Genomic DNA, 24838 nt, shown 5'->3' with positions numbered 1-24838 from the left:
GTCCTCCTCCTCTGCCATCTTCCTGGAAGTCAAGGTCGTACTTTAAAAAGCAATCTGCCAGACTGTTGGAATTTTCACAGTGGGTATGCCATCTTACACTGGCTAGTCCTAGTAGAGCAGGAGGGTTCTATCTCGCTCCTCCACATCTTCCCCAGCACTTGTTATTGATGTTTGACTCTAGAGATCCTGGATGGGTGTGAAATGGTACCTCAGTGTGCCTTTTGCCCCAATCACTAATGATGTCCAGCATCTTTTCATGTGCTTATTGATGACTTGTATCTGTTCCTTGGATAAATGTGTCTAGATATTTTGCCTATTTTTTAATTGAGTCATTTTTTAAAGAATTCTTTATATGTTTTAGATCTGAGTCCCCTGTCAGATAAGTGATTTTTGCAAATATTTTCTCCCATATTTTGGCTGCTTTTTCACTTTCTTGATGGTATCTTTCAAAATTTTTAATTTTGATGAATTTTATGTTTTCTTTTGTTGCTCATGCTTTTGGTATCATATTTGAGAATGCTTTGCAAATCCTGGGTCACAATCTGTCCCTATATTGTTCTTCTACAAATTTCACAGATTTTACTCTTACATTTAGGTCTCTGATACATTTTGAGTAACTTTTTGTAGGTGTGTGAGGTTAGGATCCAACTTTATTCTTTTGTATAGACATTCTTGAACTGCTACAAATAATAAATTTTAAGGCATCCCACCTCGTCTAGGTTTTGTTTCCTATATTTGGCTAGGTTAGTCTTAGAAAAGGATGAATTTACATATACATGCCCACCATATAGCAAGCAACCTTGTTTCATACTCTTGTTTAACTTTAAAATAGACAACTAATATGTACAAGATGTCAAAAAAATTCTGGATTTTATGCCAGCTTTGGTTTGCCATATAATAAAGTTCTGATCTTCTGCTTCCTTGAAACCAGTTATTTGAAATGTTTTGAAAGGTGAACTCAGCTTGGGGACAGAAACAGGAGGAAATGATTATAGAAGCAGGATATGGAAACGATACAGATCCTCTCAAAATTATTTCATCATTATCATGATCATTTCATTATTTTAATTTGTAAATATCCACATTATTATATAGTTTTATATCTAATTTGGGACTATCTAATTTGGTTCATTTGGGCATTGCCTAGTGTTTCAGTAAGGGATTAAAACAATGATCATTCACTGCTGCAAGCAGAACTCTGAAAGGAGATTTTGTCCACACTGAGAAAAGAAAAAGTTAACACTTCTTAAAAATAAAAGCAACTAAAAAAAATAATAATAAAATAAAAAAATAAAAGCAACTAAAATGAACATTGTAGCTGAACAGGTACATCCTCCATTCAGATGAATACAGCATCATCTTTATCTTTGTCTAGAGGAAACCATAGTGTATCTCAAAGTATACCGAACAATTGTCTTTTTAGACCAACCCTGGAATTGTCCCCAGCCATGGATTCAGCCCCAGATCTTATTTCTTTGACAACCCACGAAGATATGATAGTGACGATGATCTGGCCTGGAACATTGCCCCTCAGGGACTTCAGGGAAGGTAAGACCCTAGTTCATTATAGAGAGGCATGGTTAGTAGGCTGAGGATTACACCAGTGAAATCAATTCAATCGAAGAGAAGATGCCTACATGACAACCCTGGAATCAGAGGGAGTGTGAGGCAAATCGGAAACAGAGAAACCCCCGAGTATGAGACTCTGCAACCAGAGCAGACCAGAATTAAGCATCCCTACCTCTGTGGCAGACAGCAGGGGTGGTAGCCACTGGGGTTCCCTTCCCCTTTTTCAGCCTGTAATGCTTTAGCCACCCTCCATGGCACATCCTCTCTTTCTGCCTGTGAGTCTGGGGCTTCAAGGGAGAGCAGGGGTGAGAAGCAAAAGGACTGCCCTAGTGCTTCCTGAGTCTCTCTGCCCTGGGCTTGTGGTCTCACTCAGGTGTGAGACCTTGTGAAAGGAAGGCTTCAAGTTGTGTTTCTTGGAAGCTTATTTTTTGCAATCTTTTGTACCCTGAAAGGAGATCATTAACATTTTAGTATAAACTATCCTCCACCCCCAGGATTGAGTGATAAAAGAGAAGATAGGCTGGCTTTTCTACTTTTTTATTACAAACAGTAAATGTCCTTGGAAAACTTTAAAAGAGCTCCGAAGAGAGCCCTTGTTGTAGGGACAGAAGGACCGAGGAGAAGCTGGGATGATATATTGCTTTCTCAGTGGACTAGAGAGCAGAGAACCAGATAGAACAAGAGATGGTGCTTGGGGAGAAGAAAATGCAGCAGTCCATGGAACAAGCCAGCAGATGTGAAAAGCTAGAAATCTGGAAGCGATCCAGTGGGACTTAGGTCAAAAGTTGTTCTAGCCCTCATCCCTAAAACTGCTTTTATCTAGTTACCCCACTGAGCTGCCCTTTCAGCAAGCATGTCCCTCCATAGCCTGCAGGAGCAGCCATAGCCCCTCAGTGGCCAAAGGCAACATACAGCTGGGAGTCCTCACTCCATGTGGAAGACCACCCCTTTTCTACTACAGAGAGGAAGAGAATAATCAGATGGACCCTGCTGAGTGCTTACTGTACATTACGACACTGTTCTAAGTACATTATAGGTACAAACTCACAGAAGCCCAACAATTATTATTATTGCTGGTATTCTACAGATGATAAAGTTGGTGCACAGAAGTTATTTGTGCAGAGGTATCAGGTACAATGTGTTGGCAAAATATTTTGTTACACAGTGATTGGTTTATGGTTCTAGTGCTTCTGGGCTCTATGGAGTTTACTTGGGTTTTGTTTTTGGAGGGAGCAAGCATGAGTGGGGGAGGAGGGGCAGAGAGAGAGGGAGAGAGAAAACCTCAAGCAGGCTCCACACCCAGCACAGAGCCCAGCGCAGGGCTTGATCTCACAATCCTGAGATCACGACCTAAGCCAAAATAAAAAATCAGATGCTTAATGGACTGAGCCGCCCCGGTGCCCCAAGTTCAGTAGAATTTTGTGGGTGAACTTGTAGCCACTGCATGGGATTCAGGAAGCTACTTTAAAGACTGAGTTTGTCTATGGTTCCTACAGAATCCCAGTTCTTCTGTCCATCTGGAATAGACATGTCATCAACAGGAAGTATAATGTTTTAAGTCACCAAAACATCTTTTCTTTCTTTTAAAGCTTTGCCCCAGACTACTATGATTGGGGACAGCAAACGAACAGCTTCCTGGCACAAGTGGGAACTCTCCCACCAGACTCAGCTTTGGATCCTGACAAACCAAGCCACGGGTAGCATCGGGAAACAGTTTTATGGAAGATTCCTCAAGTGAAGAGCTTCAAAGAGACTAACTTAATGACAGCTGAATTTTTAAGGCACTTTTCCTTAAGAAATAGGACTTGATGTTTATTTGTTATAGGTTTCTAATGGCTCCATAGGACTAAGCAATAATTCAGATTGATAAAACCTTATTTTAGTACTAAAAAAGTGAGCCTGGCTGCCTATTTCGGTGGGTATAATTTAAACTTTAAAAAAATTCTGTACTTTTATAAAGATATATTTTATATAACTTAACGCTAGAATATATACTAGCATTTTTTTGAGAATGTTATTGCAATATGTTTGTAGTTTGCACAGACTTTTATGCATAATTCACTTTAAAAGCATACAGTACATGGTCTGATGGTTGTTTAAGGCTTTTGGGCTAAAGTATTCTCCAGATCCTTACCTCTTCAGGTCGTACAGATACTGAGTTTCATGCCTGGTAGACTCTAAACATAGTTGACGTCTAGAAAGTCAGTTACAACTCCAGTGTTAAAAGCTACAACTCTGTTAAAAGCAGAGTATCAACAGACTACATACAAGGTCATTGATTCCTTCCTTCGAGTTAGGTCCAGACAGTTGTTCCCTCAAAGAATCTCCAGAATTTTGCCAAAGCAGTGGTACTTCTTTCAGCAGGGCACTAACGTATACACTTCAGTGATAAGTGGATACGTTAAAAACATGGATAAAATTGACACCACTAAACCACCTCTACTATCTTCAGAAACTTCGCAGTTTTCAGCCCAGTGAACTCCCATATCCGTTACCTCAGTATTTTTGCAAGACTGCACCTTTCCCAATCACTGACATTCAGTACATTCAAGGAACAAAGGAGAGGTTGTCAAAAGGGGATAAATAATAAATGCCCTTGATCCAGAAGACTGTACGGCATCCAAATAGTTTTCCTGTAATTTCCCACCCTATTTAAAATAATGTCCTGTATTTTTAAATTGCTCTGAAAGGCAGGCTATTAGAAGCAGTGGCTAAAAAATGAGAGTAGCTTCTCAGTGTCCTATAGCAGGATTCCTGGGGCTCAGCCGTGTAAGAGGGCATGTTGCAGACAATGGTTTGTAAGTCGTCTTCTGCTGAAATGAAATACTTAGTTCTCCAGCCACGGGTATGATTCTAAAACCTCCAAGATGTATACAGGTAAAACTGCCTGCAGTAGGAAACTGTGGTGCAAGGCTCCATTGGGGAGGTTAAATGCTCTTATTTTCCTTAAAGCAGAGGGAAGGCTCTAGAGGATTTATTGTCACCAGAGAGACAGTATCCACTCTGCCTAGGAAATGTCATCTCTCGAGACAGGATGAGGAGGAGCAGATGAAGAAAAAGTTGGGTTAATAAGTTCTGCCTTCATGGTGAAAGCCATTTCAAATGTCTATTTCCTATTTTGGTCTTCAGAAAGGATTCATCTCTGGGCGTTGATTTCACAGAGATCAAGTCTGCTTCTCTTGATGGTAATTAAAATTGCCATCTCAAGGTTTAAATGCCTTGTGATTGGGTTTCTCATTTGTATAGAACGCCTTTATCCTGCATAATCCCACATAATAGTGTTCTTGCCTTTCAGCATTTGGAAGAATTGCGGTCACATATTATTGAAAATAGTTACTGTCAGGGAAAATTCTAGACTGAAGCAAAATTTGCACTGATTATTTGGGTTGCCTTAAAATATTATAAGTTGTTATTATTCTAAATAGCTTTAGGAACATCCTACTTGTCATACTTTGTTACTAATACTTAGGAGAATTTAAAGGGAGTCCCAGCATATGCTTAAAACTTTAAATCGTGCTTTCAGAAAGTACTTTAATTAGGATATCCAAGGGCAGGTATATTTTTAAAAATAGAGTAATTTAAAAAAATCACTAAAATCATCCAAGTATTATACTCATGCTGTATCAACACATTATTATTCTGTTATTACTGGTAGGAAAATGGAAATACCCAGCATTAAGCGATAAAAGCCATAATCTATTTTTATAATAAAGCTGCTATTTGAACTATTTTTTTATTGGAAAGAATAAAAATTTATAAGAGCCTATTTTTCCCTTCCCTTCTTAAAAAAATGCTAAAGCACAAATATTATAAACACATCCATAATATAAATAGGATTGTAGCAAACTATCTTTATCTCATAGTAAATGACCATGTATTCCCTGTGAAACATTATAGATATGATAGGTACGCAAAGGGAAATTAAGATTTCTTTAGGTTCCTAATTATATTGTGCTGTGAACGAGGTCACTACCAAAGCTCCTCCTCAGGTGGAATAGTAAAGGCTCAGAGAAGGCAAAGAATGGGGATGGGATTACCCATTGTCAAATACAGAGATGCCCTTTTGTTTTAAGGCAACATGATGAAATTAAAACCCCGGTCATTTGAAAGTTAAAAATGTAGGGGGAAAAGGCAATGTCACTAAAAAATTTTTATGAAGTCTAATTCAACACTAAAGGCTGCACATGGCTGTTTCTGTGTACCTACTGGAAATCTGCAGGTTATTGTCTAAAAATGCCAACTGGTTTGTGTAGCTATTTTTCACTGGCTCTTTTTTCTTTCTCCAATCAACTCACTTGGTTGAGCCAATATTACAACATCCAGAGTATGTCACACACGGAGCTGTGGACTGTAAGTAGTTTTTTGACTCTTACAATATGCACATCAGTCACATTGAGTTATGCCGATTTTTTCTCGGATGTACCAGGCATGTTGTTAAAACTCTGCTGGTTACCATGTCTAGCTATGTAAATCAAGCACACTTGCTGGTGTATCCTCAAATATCCTCTTTTACCAAAATCCAATAGAACTGCTCTTTGTTGGCCTTGAACACTTAATTCCTATCAGGAGGAAAGGAATAGGCATTAGTAAATCCCAGAGCATGAAATGTTCTTAAGAGAAAAAGGTTTATATATTTACATAGATGTTACTACATTATTTTAATTTTTCTAAAATTATCTTTTTATTTCTTTAACAAAGGTACACTTAGAATTAAATGGGCCTAAATATTTGAAGTTTTTAAAAAGATTTCCAACTAAAGAAACTTTGTTTTTAAAAAAAAATCTTATTTTCACTTCAGAGTGCTAGATAAAATCTAGACAGGTGTAGGTCTGATCAAAGACATCTTTCCCATTTTTGGCCCCAGGGGAGAATTTTATTTAAAAAAAAAATTCTAACTGAGCATAACCATTTAAGACTTCTCATGGTCCAAAGGAGCTGCTGGAAAGGATCAGGCTAAAAAGTAGAATTCTCATCAAAAACTATAAAGTGGTCAAAGTGAGGAAACACTTAAAAAGGAATGGAGGGAATGGAATTCACTGTCTACTGCATGCCTGTTACATGCCAGACAATGAACGACTGGGTGTTTGCTGGTCTGAGTGTCCAGTCTGTAAACCGTTCCATTAACCCTACTCAAGGCCCTTAGTAGGGATATGTGGAAAACCTCTTGCACCAATGGGCCCAAATATCTGGAAGCATGTGAAAGATGTCCCTGTGCCTCCAACTTAGCTATCTGTGCAAATTCCCTGTACCTGTCATGCAGCAGTCTGGGCCTGGGAATCGAAGGCGGGTTCTGTCAGTGTGGAGTTCTTTCTGCCCAGGTCAGCAGGTAGGGGGTTAGAGTCCTCAGATCCAAATCCAGGGACTCAGCAGCTCCTAATGGTTTCTGCCTGGTTCCTCTAAAGATGGATTTCTTTCATCTATTCCCTGACCTGGAACTGAAACCGATTTTATTTTCCCAGAAACTGGTTATACCTTGCCAAGATTAATTCCATTGTAGCCTCCAAAAGGGACTTCCATTTTGCGGCATGGTTGCCCTACTGCTCAGAATAGTAGACTATCTCCAGAACCTATTTTCTGCCTCTGAACTTCAGTGTGGGAAGAACAGGAGATCAGATGCCTCCTCCCTCTAGCTGGATTTATGACCTCATTCTCTCTAGCCTGTACGAGCCCTAAATCCCCCACTTCCTCTGAACCTGTTTCCCTCCGGTCCCTTTGCAGTCCCAAGTCCTGGAGCTCCTTGAAGGCATGGAGATATAAAAAGGCTACCAGGGCCATTCAATTTGTGTTGCTGAGAATCCTTGGCTGTCCCCTTACTGAATTCACTAGCCCAGAGCCTAGGTTTGCAGACTTAAAAACCTATCTGAGGGGAGAACACCCATTTGGATGTATATTGTTAAGGAAATCTATATGGAAAGTGAGATAATGTATCAGACTGCTGCCTGAAGGACACAGACTCTGACCCAGGGTTATTAGCTGGATGATTTTATTTTGTGACAACTTGATGGCACTGTCAAGCAGACACTAAGATTCATTCACATTGAGGGCATCCTCTCCACCAGACAGGTTTCTATGTTAGCTATTCCTCTTCAATGAACGTATTCTTTCTCTGGGTGAATTCTCAGTATAAACCAGATATAGCCTAGTTAGGTTACAGAATTCATAAGTTACACGATGGCAGGAAAAGCTGTGTTTTGTTCACTGCTATGTTCCCAGCACAAACAACAGTAAATGGTCAAATCCTGTTCTTGTGGTAGATGGTCTTTCTTTTTCAAAGGTAACTTCTTTCACTTGCATTTTTATCCACGGCATATGGATTTGACCAGTATAAGGGCCTATCCCTGTTTTCTCACATATCTAACTTTTGGGTAAGGGAATTAATTCATAATGTAATTTTAAAAAGGAAATAAGGATTTTACATAAAGACAACCTCCAGGAATGATTTGAGACAGATTGGGTTCTCACTGACATGAAATTCTGTCTCCGTCTATGCAGGCACTACATGCCCGCTCTTTGCCCTCACCTGTTTGGGCACTGGCAGATAGAATACTGAAATAATGAACAGTAAAAAGTAGATCTTTATCAGCTAAAGTATAAAATGAAAAGAATAGGGACGCATGAAAGTGGTTAAAAGTGCAACTCTTGAGAAAACACTGAATTGGGCAGAGTTCCAGCATAATCCATATGTTAGTGAATTTTTTTTTTTTCTAAAGCTCATAAGAAATAAATAAGCACAGCTAAAGAAAACTTTTTTAAAAGGGTGGCGGTTGGGGAGAAGAGGGAGCCAACACACCAGATATTTAAACACAGACCCTGAGTAATTAAAATAGCTGTGGTCCTGGTGTCTGAGTAAACAGACCAATGAAACAGAGAACCCACTTATGGAGCTAATTCTGTGATGCGAGATATAATAAATGAAGCATCTCAGACTAGGGAGGATATGATACAACTGTTCAGTCAATGGTATTGGAATAACTGGATGATCACCTAGGAAGAAATGAGGCTGGATCTGTAACTTACATCCTACACTGGGACACACTCCAAAGGGATCAAAACTTAGATCTAAAAAAACCTCCAAAAGAAACGATAGGTGAATTACTGCTGTGTAAGGAAGGTGTTTAAACTATGACTCAAGCCCAGAAACCACTGAGAAACAGAAATTTAAAAAAAAAATCACAAGGCAAAAACCACCATAAGCCAAGTCAAAAGACAGACACCAACTTAAAAAGAAATTTAGAGCCCACCAAAAAGGAGTAATATGTAACCAGGTACTCCTATAAACAAGGTCAACAATGCAGTAGAAAAGTGGGCAACAGGTATGAATGTGAGGAACAAGTGGATCTTAAACGTGTTAAAAGGAGTCAACCTCAGTTGAAGTAAGAAAAATAGAAACTAAAACACATTGATCTGTAATTTTGTACCTATCAGAATGGCAAACATCATACCCACATCCACGCAGGTAAGGTTGTGGGTGAGCATGCAGTGTCTTAAGTTGCAGATGGATATGTGAACTGGGTAACTGCCTTGATGGAGGCAAATACTCTATTTTTTCAAAATTATAAATGTACACAGTCTGTAACCCCAAAATTCCATTTAGGGGAATTTATTCTACAAGAACATATTTATGTATGTGTGAAATGACAGGATATACACAAGGTTTGGAAACCATCCAAATGCCCATTAGTAGGGGATTGGTTAAACAATTATATGAATATATAATGGGATACCAAGCAGTTATTGAAAAAAAAAAAACTTTAACGAGTAAGCTATCTAGGGATGTGGGAAGAGTACCAACAAAAAGTGAATAAAAGTACATGGTATGTATAAGATGCCACTCTTTGGGGAAAAAAATGAGAGGAACAGTTAAGACTTTACATTTGTATTTGTTTGTATATGCCTAAAATATGTATGGATGGAAACAGAAGAAACCCCAAACCAGAGGTTATGGGGGTGAGGGGTGGGACGTACAGTATGGGCAGTTGGGCTGAGGACCAGAAGAAGACATTCCACTGTGTAGTCTTCCATGTTTTTTTGGTTTTTTGAACCATGTGAATGTATTAGTATTTGAAAAATAAAGATTTTAAAAGCCTTATAACTCAGTATGTCAGAAGATGCTAAAAGTCCCCAGTTTTATTTTATTTATTTTATTTTATTTTATTTATTTTATTTTATTATTTTATTATTTATTTTATTTTAATTTAATTTAATTTTATTTTATTTATTATTTATTTTATTTTATTTTATTTTATTATTTATGAGACAGAGAGAGAGAGAGAGAGAGAGAGAGAGAGAGGCAGAGGCCTAGGCAGAGGGAGAAGCAGGATCCATGCAGGGAGCCCAATGTGGGACTCAATCCCGGGACTCTGGGATCACACCGAGCTGAAGGCAGATGCTTAACCCATTGAGCCACCCAGGCGTCCCAAAGTCCCCAGTTTTTAGTTGAATAGTAATAAGACTACTGAGGTAATTACACAGATACATGGCATTCTGAGCAAAGGATCTGGAGTCAGGCTTTCTGGTTTGTTTTTTTTTCTTAAGATTTTATTTATTCATGAGAGAGAGAGAGAGAGAGAGAGGCAGAGACACAGGCAGAGGGAGAAGCAGGCTCCATGCAGGGAGCCCAATGTGGGACTGGATCCCAGGACCCCAGGATCACACCCCGGGCTGACGGCAGGCGCTAATCCGCTGAGCCACCCGGGCTGCCCAGACTTTCTGGTTTTAAGCTCTTGTCCCACAATCTAGAATCTGTGACTATGGACAACTTAGCCAGTTTTATCTTCAGTTTTCTCATTTATTAAAAGAGTTGGCAATTGTATCTACCCATGAGTGCTGCTGTGAAGAGTAAGGAATACATGGAAAGCCCTTAATACGGTGGTTGCTGATGCTTGCCATTGTAAGAAACAAGCTCACACTCCTTATGTATTTCTTCCATTCTCTGCAAATTATAAGTCAACTCCTCAGCTCATAAAGGGAAATAGTTCAAAGGTGGGGGGAGGGGCACAAGAAAGAAAGATGGCAGAGACATTTAGTTTAATTCACATTCACTACAGTCTGACGGGCACAACAAATTATTTGGAATTGGTGTTCAAAATCAAATTAGACTAGAATACACGTCCGCCTGTGTGTGCATCTGTGTGTCTTACCCGATACCGTCCGTCATACCACGTAAGCAGTCTGCGTGCTTCGGTGAATGGCTGTGGTTTCTGCAGGCACCGCAGTCTGCAAACTGCTGAGATGTTTACTGTAAACTGTCCCTGAACTTCCAGCTGAAGTCAATGCTGTCCCTTAGTCACAGTGGCTCCCAGGTAAAGCTGGAGAATATGGCAGGGTCCCCCAAATGACACCGCGGGTGTTGAGTAAACTCACGATGTCACACCACATCACCATGTCTGACTTAAAGTTCACAACTGGAAAAACTCACTATTCTGTCTGGTCCTCTTTATAATCTAAGAATCGACACAGGAGAAACATTCAAATTTTACCAATTTTAATATATAGTATTTCTAACTTACATAGATGCCACTTAAGGAAAAAATAAGCTCATGCCATTGAAGGAAGGAATTCTTTTCCTTTTCTTCATTTTCATTACTTCGTCAGCTGGTACAATCATTTCTGTCAGTTATATTATCAAGTGCTGGACTTTTAAATTAGGTAATGAGATAAAGACAAAACGTGAGAGCAATTACCAGTCAAGCATCTTCACAAGGCAGGCAGTCCTCTAGCGTCCCTGTGCGACAGAGGGTCTGGGACTTGGAAAAACAAGTTATATCACAAAGGTCATACAGCATCACCCAGCTCCCAAAACAAAGATTCCTACACCTATACAATCACTGAAGAAATACACACAGACACAAAAATGTAGGCTGCCCCCCACAATCCAATCTGTGATGAAATCAAGTTAATCAAATACATTTCAGCTTAAGAATACTTCATTTATTTTCTGGGTGGTACAAAAATTCGTTAAAACCTTGAAAAGAACTTTTTATACTAACCTTTTAGCTTCCTAGAACTCACTGTAACGTACAATTTTTCCTAAGCTTGAAATAAATCACAGTCAAGGAAAAAAGCAATCAATGGAAACGACCAAGGATTTTCTTCAATAAACAGAATTTAAATAATAGCTTTTAACTGAGGGAACCACTTATAGTAATAATAGACAAAGCACAAAACTCACATTTTCTTAAACTTTGAATGAACATGAAGAATAACTGTTATTAATTTACCAACAAAATTACTTAAGATATTCACTTTTTAAACCAGTTTACCTCAAAGCCCCCTCTCCTACCACACAATACTTCTATCCCTAAACATGAAAAGACAAAGCAGAGGAGGCTCCAATCAAGCCAGTGTGTTTTATTCGACTTCACCAAAAAAAAAAAAAAAAAAAAAAAAAAAAAAAAGTCACCATCAACAATGAAAACCCTACAAAGTTACAAAGCCGAGAAATTGGGTAAAAGAATAGTGAGGCTTTCCTCCCTTCAACCATATTCCCTCCAAGGGATGACCAAATATTTTTAAAAGAGGGGTGAGCCAACTAAATACGATTTAAAATATGCCCTAAATCATTGATGAACACATTTTAAACTCTGGCAGGTAAGATGTGGGTTTAAGAGCACTTACTTTGTAAAAGACTGAAGAGTCTAAGGAGAAATTCTAGGTTTTGTACCCGTGTTACTCCTACATGCCTCCTTCCACATTAATCACACTCCCCCTCTAACAGCTTTTAAAAGAATAGTTTAAATATTGGAGGAGTTTAAATCTCAGCTTTAGAACATGAACTTAGGACGTGAAGGTCCTCTGTTGGTACAAGTCACACAAGGTACCATTTATAGACAATGAACCGAAATGAAAAGAAAGGTGGGGCCAGAGGGGAAGCTTCATGGGCCTCTAACTCCTCTACCTGTTTAAATAACTTACCACAAAAATTTAGGTGGAGAGAGGATTGCATAGATTGTAGTCTAAAATAAAATCCTTTAAAAAACATTCAGTTTAAAAGAGTAAATTTTGTGTATATAATGTGTTAAAGTGGCATTACAAATCCATATAGTCCCATTCAAATTTTATCAAGGTGAAACTACCAAGGTGAAATTATGAAGTTTTTTTGTTTTCTCAAAGTAAACAAAAATTTCCTAAAATTGGAGCCAGGACAAAGAAATGCAAAATCAAAAGAAACAGATACACAGTAGAGGTTCTAAGTAAAGGATCCTCTGGAGCCAGCCCACAACACACACGGGCTACCTGGCTGGGCAGCCAGTGGAGGCGACAGTATTCACCTTTCCAGAAGCAGGGCCTTTAGACCAAAACAAAACAGCAACAACAGCAACTAAAAATCTTAAATAAAAACCAATGAAATCGAAGTGAAGGCCTGGGGATCCTTCAGTCACTTCTGTAACTAGACACTGAAAGGGCCATTCTCACACTGATACAGAATCAGGCAAGGCTAAGAACATGTTTGAAAAATCACTGATAACTTTTTGTTACTGATCCTAGCCTGAAGCCACATTTGTTCTCTAGCTCTCCCTTTCCATAACAGACCACTAACAGTGTTTATTAGGATGGTCATTTAAGTCTGACAACTGGAAATAAAGACTAACAGATTAAGAAAAACCAATTCTAAACAAACAGTAGCAGAATATTCAACAGATGGAAACATGAAATTAAACACAGAATTAGTATAACTTACATGTTTTAAAAGTATATATACTTCATTTATAAATATTTCTAATTGACAATCTATTGAGAATCATAAATATTCAAGTGAACATTTGAATTTTCTCTTTAAGAGTTCAGAATTCTTTCTTCAAGTCTTTGAAGATTAGTCTCCTTCTGCCGAATGTCCAAGACTAACAGGCTTCACACAGTCACATTATGTCTCTAATTAGACATATAAAAGCCTTTATTACCTACTGTGTTGTAATAAGACTTTAAAATTTTGTAACTCTCTTATACTTGTAGACAGCCTATGGAAGAAAAAAGAACATATTAGTACAGTTAATATGTGCACATATTTCAAATTACTGACACTGCTCTATGAGTCATAATTTGAAAGCAAAATCCACAATAAAAGAATATAAGCAACACTGATTAAACTTTTATTTTTAAATGAGTATGCTGTACTTATTGAGGCTTGACACACATGCTCATTTATGTCTCTACCCACTAGCATCACATGACAGAGTGATGCGCGGCCAGGTGTCCTGAGATAAAACTGTATTCAAGAGGCTCTCAGATAAAACTACTAATTCTTTCAGAAAAACTAATGCACAAACTTGCCAAGGTGCCATACCTTGTGTTGTGTTAATGCAGCCAGAGTCATTTACTATTTAAATGGACCGATAATCAGGTAGAAGATACAATGAAAAGATTCCACTAACAATTAAGAAAAACTATAACAAAAAAAAAAAAGAAAAACTGTAACATTCTCTAAGGAAAAAGTAAATGTACAGAATCCATATAAATTTAAAAAAAGAAGATCAACTAAGATGAAAAGGAGAGTGGCTAAGTAAATTGTGGTATGTCCTTGTAACAATATTGGCACATATTTAAAAGACAGACTTTTTTTTTTTTTTAGACTTTTTTTTTTTAATTCAATTTGCCAACATATAGCATAACCCCCAGTGCTCATCCCGCCAAGTGCCCCAAGAAAGACTCTTAACTACAGAAAGCGCTCTGCTGGTTCCCAGAGGGAAGGTGGGGGACGTAAGAAACAGGTCCCAATGAAGGAGCGTACTTGTCCTGAAGAGCCCCAGGTGTTATACTTTAAGTGTTGAATCACCATGTTATACAGCTGAATCTAAAATTACACTCTATGTTACTTATGCAGGAATTTAAAAAATAAAAAAAATAATGCTTATGTATCTGGAAGCTGCTAAGAAAATAAACCTTAAAGCTTATCACAAGAAAAAAAATTCTATAACTGTGTGGTGATGATGATGTTAACTAGTCTTACTGTGGGGACAGTTCTGCAATATATATACATAGAAATATCAAATCATATTGTGATTTGATTTCATGTTGGGCACCTGAAACTAATATAATTTTGTTTCTCCAAAAACAAAATAATCCTTATGAAAAAAATTTAATAATTTTGGGAAATGATTGTAATACAGTACCAGGTAAAACAGAACAGGAAAAATACACAACTCTGTTCAATTCTGTTAACACATACATACATAAACACACGCATACATGGAAATATTTTACTTATAGGTAGAGGAAAAATACATATTAAAAATATATCAAATGTTGAAATAGTCCTGGGTAGTGGGGATAGTAGTGATTTTTAAATTAATTTTTAAATTATACTTTCATGTTTTTTCCAAATTCTTTATAATGACCATGAATTATTTTTATAATTGGGGAAACAGGGAAAGATGATTATTTTAAGAGCTTTAATAAGCACATGGATAAACTGGTGTTTGTTTTTCCCTGGGGGGAGGGGAAATTAAATTAGGCTGTATCCTTACATGTGTAAGCATCCCACCCCAGGTGTCACTACCCTTAGGAGGAGAACAGTTTCCCACACCTAGTTTTGTCAGAAACAAAGAGACAATTTTTTAAGTCCTGAAACATAAAAGCGCTAAATATCCAACGGTTTGTAAACCACCAGCACCAGCTTCCAGGGATTTCAGGGAGCATGTTGTAGTCTAACAAGTACAGTCATGTGTAATCTCATGTCATCTTCATGTGAATTCTGAGAGAAGGGCTTTTACTGCCCTCATTTCACAGAGAAAGGAAGCCAGCTGGGAGAGCAGACTGAGCTGCCGGAGCTCCTGTGGGTGGTACACAGCAGGCCCGAGATTCCAGAGCCCTGGGACCGCTGGCCCTGAATCCAGTTCTCTTTAAAGAACAGTAAAAGGAAATACCAGGCTCTAGACAGAAAACTGAAGCTGGCAGGGTTGCATTTACAGAAATTCTCTTTGAGACTCAGAGAAATTTTGAGGAGTTAACATGTGTTTTCTTCCCTCAATTTAATTTTATTTGGATTTAAAATGTGTAAATTGTTTAAAATATTTTTCATTTAAATAAATTTAATTCAGTTTCTCCTGTATCTTATTTGTAGGCCTCATAAGTGGGTGAACTAAATTCCTCATTTAAATAAATTCCACTTGAAATCCCAACCTCCATAGTCATCTGTAAATACATGAGAACAACAGGTGAAATCTCCTAAGATGGGGAAGGAACAACTTATTTTTAATTTAACTGACCCTTCTTAACTTAAAAATGTTAAGAAAAATTAGAAGTAATCTCTCCATCTCTTGGCTCCCTTTTTTTTTTTTTTTTCCTGAGGATGTCAAACCTTCAGACTGACACTGTGATACTCATGGTAGAGGGCATCTCTCTGGCACAAAGGATTTATTTTGTTGTTTTTTAATCTTATTTTAATTCAATTAATTAACATAAAATGTATTACTGGTTTCAGAGGCAGAGATCAGTGATTCATCAGTCTTATATACGCAGTCCTCATTACATCTCGTGCCCTCCTTAATGTCCATTACCCATTTATCCTGTCCCCCCCACCCACTTCTCCTCCATAGACCCTCTTTGTCTCCTAATCTCTGTATCACTTGGCTCCCTTCTTTTTAAAACAGTTCTTCCTTGACTTGACTTTGGATTTTCCAGGGCAGCACAGTTTTATTTTCCCTTATTTTCTAGAATTCTTTCCCTTCTGTTCTGTATTCCTCAGTTAGTTGGTACCACATGCATCTCCGTAGGAAAATTCAAATTATGTTTGAAACAATCTGTGGCATAAGCCAAAAGCAAACTATAGGTCTATGTAGGGAAGAATGGGGTAAGAATGAATGCAAGGAAAATGCCTCTTCACCTTAAGAAATAAAAAGCAAGGGTGCCTGGGTGGCTCAGTGAGTTAAGCTTCCAACTCTTATTTTTGGCTCAGGTCATGATCTCAGGGTCATGGAATCAAGTCCTATGTTGGGCTCCATGCTCAGTGGAAAGTCTGCTTCAGATGCTCTCTCACCCTCCCCCCATCTGTCCCTCCCCTTGCTCCTACACACGCATGTTCTGTCTCCCTCAAATAAATAAAATCTTTAAAAAAAGAAAAGCAGTGAAAGGTTTATAGTCTTTTTCTTTCATCACCATCTCAACCAAGCTTTCCCTTCCTTCCTTACTCCTGCGATTGTACTTGGCCAAGCAAAGCCAGCTGAAGACAATATTAGAATACTTTCCCCACAAAAACTGAGAAGGCAAAAAGAAACACTGGCAATCTGACACTATTAATTTTTCCTGTGACCTGCTGAGACACAAGCTTGTGAGGATATAGATAAATGACAGTATATAATATTTTCTCTTTGTCAACCAAAGAAAGCAAAACAAACCACTTTAGCAGAGAAGATGATCTTTGAAGTTTGCTGAAACCAGCAAAACCCAACAAGTCTTCACTGTGAAAACTGTTCTTACCTTCCAAAAGCATTTAAAAGAGCAACTATTTCCTGTCGAGTGAGTTGGAAGCCTTTAGATGGGCTGTTCTCTGGAAGCTTCTGGATTTCTTTTTCAGAGAATAGTATCTTCAGGGCAGTTCCTAAACCCTGAGTCTAAAGAAAATAGTGATACACATAACAATTAAAATTCCTGTAATCACAATCATTATAATGGTTAAAAGGAATACACAGTTGCTGTGATGAGAGTTAAGAAATTCATACAAACTGAACTTTTTGCTAAAATGTTAAACTGCAAAATATTGTTTATACTTCTTCATACATTATGCATATGACAAATTTATCTTAACTGCTAACGAATCCGAATAGTTTATTTAACACCTTTTGGACATAAATTACTAAAATGCCTTTTCTTAACTCAGTAGGAAAGTATCACATGAGGATTACAATGTTCAATACGTGGCCTCAAAAGCATTCTTTACAGCCCCTAGCAATTCAAAACTTAGAAATTATTAATGAAAAAAAATTATTGATAACTACACTTAAAAATTTATCATTAGAACTAGAGAAAAACACCTGAAATGTAGTTTCCTTAAAAAAACTGTCTTCTGATTTTCTGACTTACTCTCATCTTTGAAAAAAAATATGATAAAATATCAAACAATCCTTTTTATACTGAATATATATAGAGAGAAATGGGCCTGCTTGGCAAACTTTTCTTTTTTGTGACTAGGTGGCCTTCTTTTGATCACTGAAACAAATTCAGTGGCTGAAGTTTGATAATTAAGCCTTTTTATATTTTATTTTTATATGGGTCTACAAAATACTAACATACTATTTATAACTACCAACCTCAGAAATGAATCTGACTGTACCAATAGAAACAGATACCATAAGACCAAAGTCATTAACATAGAATGGGAAAAACATTCTTATATTCATCTTTTTCATCAATAAAACAGAGAAACCACACTTCAGATCCTCTATTTCAATGAACAATGGGGGCACTGTAATAAAAACTTGCAACTTCCCAGTAGGAAAATTTAAGGTTAGTAACCGTTTTAAAACAGAAGACAAAACACAAACCTGCAATTTCCCCCATAATCTGCATTTGTCACATCCAACACAGTCCATTATACGGGAGATATTCTTGAAATGTAAGCGGAATTCCTCCTAACATGCAGAAAATATTTTTGCTCTCATTAAAGGTTTAAAAATTAAACTGCATTTGTATGAATTATAAGAAATAAAGGTTCTGAAGCTTATTAATGAATGAGTTGTGTTTTTCAATGAAGAAGTTGGATTTGTATGGCATAACATGGCACCTAAAACAACCATGGAAATTTATAAAATTCCTTCCACACAGTAATTCAACCAACTTTTTATTAGGTGCTACTCTATGCAAAGCACCAACACAAGCACTATGGGAGGAACAAAAGTTAAGTGATACATGGCTTTTACTTTTAAGGAACTTAACTGCTGCCTCCATTTGATATCTGCATACAGCCAGTGGTAAATATAACTATATTATGTTTGGTTTATTTTTCATGTATTGCTTGTGTTGAGTCCAAATCAAAAAGGTGGTCTCAGACCAATGATCAATTTCCATCTTTTTCCTTAGTACCCACACACTGTAACAGGTGCTCCATCAGCACCAATGATGACACGGCTGTCTGAGGGGTATTGTCTCACAGTCCCGCACATTTGCCAGGCAGCTTTTTTGGGGGATGTTGGCTGACTGCAACCTTGTACTGCTCCCTGCACAGGAGGGTTCTTCTGCCAGTGAGCATCTATCTGGCCATGGTTCCTAGGACTCTAAGGCCAGTCTCTGAGGCTAACAGTCATTAAGAGAGTTTCCTCATCTTTTTCATGTGGCAAACAGAAAAAATAAATTTCATTTTATTGTACCGAGGAAAACATTTTATTGCATGAAGCTAGAGGAAAGCAGCCTGAAAACTCTGGCCACCAGAAGCCCTGCCTGGCTACTTTCCAAAGGTTCCAAATAAACAGTATCCTGGCTCAAGGACAATCTAAAGAATACAAAAGTCCTTTGCTCTCCATTCTCATGTAATTCATTTTCTTGGGAGGAGATGGAAAGATGGACCTAAGCTCCCCCTTATACATCTTTGAAAACAGCAAACACAATTTCCAGCAATTCACTGACAACTAGTTCTTTTCTCACTCTCACCTTCCTCCTCCACAAAAAGAATAACAGAGTTGTCCAAAAGTATATTTGTATAAGTACTTAAAAAATAGGAGGCATGACAAAAACAAATTAACGTTATAGTAAATACCACAATAACAGTATACCCCTAAAATAATCATAAAACACAAAACAACCTTCCAAAACTAAAATACAGTTGTGACTAAGTTATTAGTTCATTTCAGAAGCACCAAGAGACTCTTACTAATGGAGAATCACTCAGTGCTCATTTATTAGTTCTTGTAATACATCCACATTCGGGGCCAAATGTGTTTCAGAATTCCAAATTTCAGAAATATAGTATGTACATTATTTATTATGAGACACTCCACCAGAGTGTGTGGCAACACCTAGTAATCAAATACCTTAATACTTCTGTAGCAATGTGTAAGGATACTCAAACAAAGCAGTTTTGTTTTTGTTTTTGTTTTTTCTTCAAAAAAGCACTATAAATACTCTTACGTCAGTTCAGGTCAGGTTTTGCTAACAAATTAATCTGCACCAAACTTAAGAACAGTGTTTCAGTTTTTGGAGCTTCTTGGGTTTCAGAATTGCATATCAAGGACTGTGGAGCTGTATTAGAAGACTATTTGACAATCGGTTTCAAATACTTTTATGAACATTTTAAGGGTACAATGTATTCCTTAATATGCTGTAAGCAAATGAAAACAGAGCTCCCAACATGAAGTCTGATAATGTTCCTAAAATACATTCTCCTCTGATTATCACAGGGTAACGGTAATTTTTGCCTTTTGTCAGTGTGTAAAGACAAAAACATAATAGTTCCAGAAACTGGAACACTCCATAAAATATTCCATAAAATAAACCTTAGAAAAATATAATACTTACTGCCTTCAAAGTGGCAAATGGTTTATGATTTTCAAAACCAAAACAACCCAGTGACTTTAAAGTAAAAAACTTTCTCTCAAAATAAGGATTTTAAAAGACATTTACAAAGGCACCATACACATTAGTCAGTTAACAACTGAGGCTTCACTCAAAGTTGGCCATATTAGAAAGGAGGAAGGAAGTGAAAAGTATGGAGAAGGGGGCTTTCCGTGCCATTTATAGTAGAATCCAGTCAAACGAACTTCAACACAATGCAGGAGTGAAAAAAAAAAAGAGGTGAGATGGACAGGATTTAAACACAGCCAGTAAATTGCTTCCCATCCTACTCCCTAATTAAGGACATTTTACCTTTAATGACTTGGCCCCCTTTTTGTCACCTGCAAACATGGATTTCTCATCAAAATGCATGGGAAAGGACCTGAAGAAATGAAAACACTACAAGTCACAGATGAAAACTTTAAGCACTGTGTAGAAGAGCTCTGGCTGAATTTTCTATCACCACAAATATTTACAATTCATTATTTACTCATGTATGAAGTTTAATAACACATGAAGGAGGCACAGTTCACTTGTAAACTACTCAATAAAAGAGTAATGCAACATAAAAAAATGGCTTTGTAATTTGTAAGACTGTGATGTTTTAAACAAATTACATGATAAAAATAATCTAAAATTTTAACTTAAAAAAAAGTGAAAAATATACAACACTGTTAAAAAGAGGTTTTGAACTTTAATGCATACTTTAAATACTTCTTAGTCAAAAAAATAAATAAATAAATACTTAATCCATGGTTCATGCTCATTTTAACAATCAGTAAACTCAAATTTTAGAGACCCAACATTTTTTTTAAAAAGGTTATGTTCTAGAAGGTAAAGCTGGGTAGCCCTTAGGTATCTACTTTCATGAGAACACATTTATAGCACTATCTGAATTTAAATAGCAACTGAAAGAATACAAAATTGGGAAAAAAACAAAAACCCATTAAAACAGCATTAAACTTTGGGGCGCCTGGGTGGCACACTGGGTTAAGCATGCAACTCTTGGTTTTGGCTCAGGTCATGGATCTTGGGGCCATGGAATTGAGACCTACATTGGACTCTACAATCTGCCTGGAGTCTGATTAAGACTCTCTCTCCTTCCCTCTCCACCTGTCCCTTCCTCCACACTTGCTCTCTCTTTCAAATAAATAAATCTTTAAAATAAAATAAAATAGCATTAAGCTTTGATACTACATAAAATTCAAAGTTATGATTGAAAATAGAGCCTATTCTCAAGTGTGACGAAGCTGCTGTTCTACTGACCATGTTCCTTCTCAGTTTTAACACTTCTTCCTAACTTTTAGAGTCAGTTTCTCCTATATTTTAAGCACTACCTCATTCATACTCAGAATGCAGAATTTCAGATCACTGATATTCCATTCTTACTTTGTATCTTGGAAGATATTCAGTAGAAGGGTTTTTGTGTCAGCATCTTCTTCTACATTTCCAGTGTAAAGATCGACAATTGAGCGTTCAAAATATGGGGCCACCTTTGATAAAGCTCGAAGTTCAATTAAGTATAAAAAGTACAGATTCTTAAGCCTTCTTGGACCTTCTCCTTTAGTTTCCACAGGATCAAAGCGGCGTTTAAATTCTTTCATATTAGGTCCCCAACTAGGTTTACCCCAGGTTTCTAAAGAGAAAGAGAAATACTTAATACAGCTTCAATAAATAGGATTTTTTTCTTTATGGAGAATATATATCCCCCCAATGATTTTTGAACTAAAAAAGGCAAGATTTCTATGTAAAAATGTGATTACCTTCCAAAAGATAATTTGCACATAGATGTAAATTGATACTAGCATGAAGTCCCGATATAAGCTTATAGAAGACTCTCTTTTCCAGACACAAACCTATTCAGAAAAATATTGAAAAGAAATCACATCCATTTAGCTAATGGAAATACTGAATCAAGAATATTCAATATACAGGCTTATTTTTAAAGTTAAAGGACATTAAAAATAATCAAGGAATAATTTAAAATGATTAAATCAAGATTCTCTCACCAGAAGACAAAAAATAAGATTCTGACTTTAGAATGGAGTTATGAATATGGTAACTTAATGCAGAATGAGACAGAAAACATTGGGCTCTGTAGGTCTAAGCACTATAGATGTATTTGGCAAGTTCCCACACTACCCAGAAGGCAACAACACAGATTTTTCATGGGTTAGGCTAAACTAAAGCAAATGTGATTTAAAGTCACTGCTTTGTCTTAACAATAGCTGTTTCTCCTTCCCTAGAGATGGTCTTTTTTTGAACCTACTTGATGGTGGAGGAAGAAGAGACCGCATTCTATTTCTCTTCTTCCTCCAGACTCTTTAGTCTTATTAATCTTCTGCCCTAGAATTCTCCAGTTCTACTTAACTGTATGGTCTACTTATAAGGAGTTAAAACCTGGAAAAGTCACCCAGGAATTTCAACCAATAAAAAAAGTAGGTTGACTATTCACTATGTGAGTAGAATTATATTATATGGAATATAGAAATATGATATAAAATTATTTTATGTAGTTTTCTTAAGCCACACAGGCTTTTGCTCAAACAGAGGTCAAGATAATTCCACTAAGCAATTCTACCCCACCCCAATTTTAAAAGCTTTTCTCTTATTTTAAGATTAGTATGCATTGTGAATGTAATTAATGGCACTAAGTTTAAAATGGGTAAGATGGTAAATTTTATGCAGTATATATTTACCATATTATGTGATATACTCTACTATGACAAAAAATTTCTAGAAAATATTCTTTACAAAAAATTTCAAAAATAAATAAAAATGCAAAAACCTAAGTTTTAAAAATCCACTAAATGCAGAGTAATTAGTTTTTTCCTTCCCTTATCATCCAACAGTATTTTTTTGTCTTTGGTCATTTTTGCTTTTTGGTTGTTTTAAAACTCTACCCCTGCAGAAAATGGGCTTCAACAGTACAAAGGAACTAAGGAATAACCTCATTTATAAGCTTAGGGATTAAAATGTAAGGGCACGCATGTGGCTTACTTTGCGTTTTTCCCAAGATCTTTTAAATCTTCAATTACTCTATGTTCTAGGTAATAGAACCTAGGTAATAGTTAAAAATAATTCTTTTGAGATTTAATTCTCTAATTCAGAATTCTTGCTAAATATTCCCATAGTTACAGATAGAGACCAAAACGTAGAAATTAAGTTCTTTTTTACAGCTTCTTCTAAAACTATATGGCCAATTTTGACCATTCATGGTAGCAAGGGATACAAACATCATGAACAAGTTTGATAAAATATTAAGTACTAACTTCTCCTCTAGTAAAACTTTTAATCAAATCTGTTATCAAGTAGCAAAATGATCAGATCTGAAGTTCACTTCCTTTCCCTTCTAATCTACCTCTCTAAGCAGTGTTTATACCCAGTAAAATGTCTAAAGATTAGAGAACAGAAAAAAGGCAAAACAAAGCCTGTGAAAATTCATATGCCTAAAATAAGAGCATAAACCAGAAGACCATTCTAATTTGCAAGCCCTCGCAGCCCCTTACTTGAAATGGGGATGGAGGAGAAGTGAGGAGCAAGGAGTAGAAATGTACTTCCATAAACTGAAAATTAGATAACTTTCAGCAAAATGGTAATAAAAGATGCGCAAATCCTGTGTACTGACACACAAGACACACAACAGAGTCAGCAGGAAAATGCTGGACAACTTTTCCCAGCCTGCAGTCTGCTGCAAAGCAGGACACAGTCTCCGACTCCTCAGGCCCCAGCAAAAGCCTTCACAGTCATACTGTTAAGTAACAGCTCCAAAAGCAGACTTACAAAGGCAGAATTTACCAACTTCTATTTCTAACAATACAGAGCAAATTCAACTATCGAATTTAGAGACTGGTTCTATTTCTTTTAGATTTAATTTCATTAAATTCACATTCATCAAGTGAATTATAGGACACTGATATGTATTCTTTTCCCTCACAAAAGGGCTAGATTTACTGTATCAGTATTACATGACATTTGGTCACTGTTTAGTGATTTTCAAAGGCATTTTTACAGGCATCATCTACGCTCAGTGTAGGTAAGATGGATGGCTGAGGCCAGTCTCATAGCCCCAGATGAGGAAACTGAATCTCAGAAAAGTTGAGTCAGTTGCCTATAAAAATAGGAGGGTTCTCTGAAACCATGGATCAATATTCAGGGGCTCCCATCAGTAGGATAGTAGAAAAGTGGTTAATACAGAATACCCCAGAATTCAATATTGCCCATAAATTTCATTCGCATCTTCCATTATCAATATTCAGAGTCTTTCATCACCTTAGGTTCTTTTAACCTAAATACTACTTTTCGCAACTTGTATCTTTACAATATGGCTAATGAAACGAAGTTAAGAATCTTCTTCCATACAGACCATTTATCCATATCATTCCTAGTAGTACTGGTACATCAATAATTTTCACCTTAATACTGACCAATATATGTACACACTTCATTATTAACAGAGAAATCATGTTCACGAGGTAACATCACCAACTAGCAAACATAAAACAGAATTAAGTGCTTTAAATCTGCAGAGTTCCTATTAGGTTATGATCTCCTGTATCATTCAACTTGTTTATCTTTTGTTAATACATTTTAACTTATACTTTTATAAATAAATGGTAATTTGGAAAATTTTTTAAAAGCATCATATCTAGTTTTAAACCAACCTGTTAAAATTCTAGAATGTTTCAGCTTTCCATTGATATAGCATTTATATTTTCAACACTAGAAATTATAAGAATGCAAAGTATCTACTGGGATCTATATTGCTTATCCTTTAAGTAGAGAAGTT

The 24838-nt window shown here is 36.8% G+C and overlaps 2 protein-coding genes across 5 annotated transcripts in view; one reads left to right on the top strand and one right to left on the bottom strand.

Annotated features, from left to right (window-relative positions):
* GPR137B (G protein-coupled receptor 137B) overlaps positions 1-9661 on the top strand; it is a 45471-nt gene extending 35810 nt beyond the window's left edge. The window contains exons 7-8 of one of the 4 annotated variants that reach the window (XR_012001058.1): positions 1424-1548; positions 3159-7811. Coding sequence is in view for 1 of the 4 variants with exons in the window: in XM_026008727.2 (XP_025864512.2) it covers positions 1424-1548; positions 3159-3270 (237 nt within the window). In the remaining 3 variants the exon portion in view is untranslated. Of the gene's footprint in view, positions 1-1423; positions 1549-3158 lie in introns of those variants that run through there. The other 3 variants (XR_012001057.1, XM_026008727.2, XR_003236524.2) reach the window with 3 other exon arrangements.
* Positions 9662-11477: 1816 nt separating this feature from the next.
* The window catches only part of ERO1B (endoplasmic reticulum oxidoreductase 1 beta), a 57750-nt gene continuing 44389 nt past the window's right edge, over positions 11478-24838 (bottom strand). Inside the window, exons 11-16 of the mRNA XM_072755921.1 lie at positions 21813-21905; positions 21439-21685; positions 20362-20431; positions 18048-18134; positions 16984-17117; positions 11478-13526 (exon numbers count right to left, since the gene is read on the bottom strand). Of these exons, the coding sequence (XP_072612022.1) occupies positions 13466-13526; positions 16984-17117; positions 18048-18134; positions 20362-20431; positions 21439-21685; positions 21813-21905 (692 nt within the window). The 3' untranslated portion in view covers positions 11478-13465. The remainder of the gene's footprint in view (positions 13527-16983; positions 17118-18047; positions 18135-20361; positions 20432-21438; positions 21686-21812; positions 21906-24838) is intronic.

Source organism: Vulpes vulpes, chromosome 4 (genome assembly GCF_048418805.1).
Source record: "Vulpes vulpes isolate BD-2025 chromosome 4, VulVul3, whole genome shotgun sequence".
Classification (NCBI taxonomy): domain Eukaryota; kingdom Metazoa; phylum Chordata; class Mammalia; order Carnivora; family Canidae; genus Vulpes; species Vulpes vulpes.
This window is presented reverse-complemented; position numbering and strand designations above follow the sequence as displayed.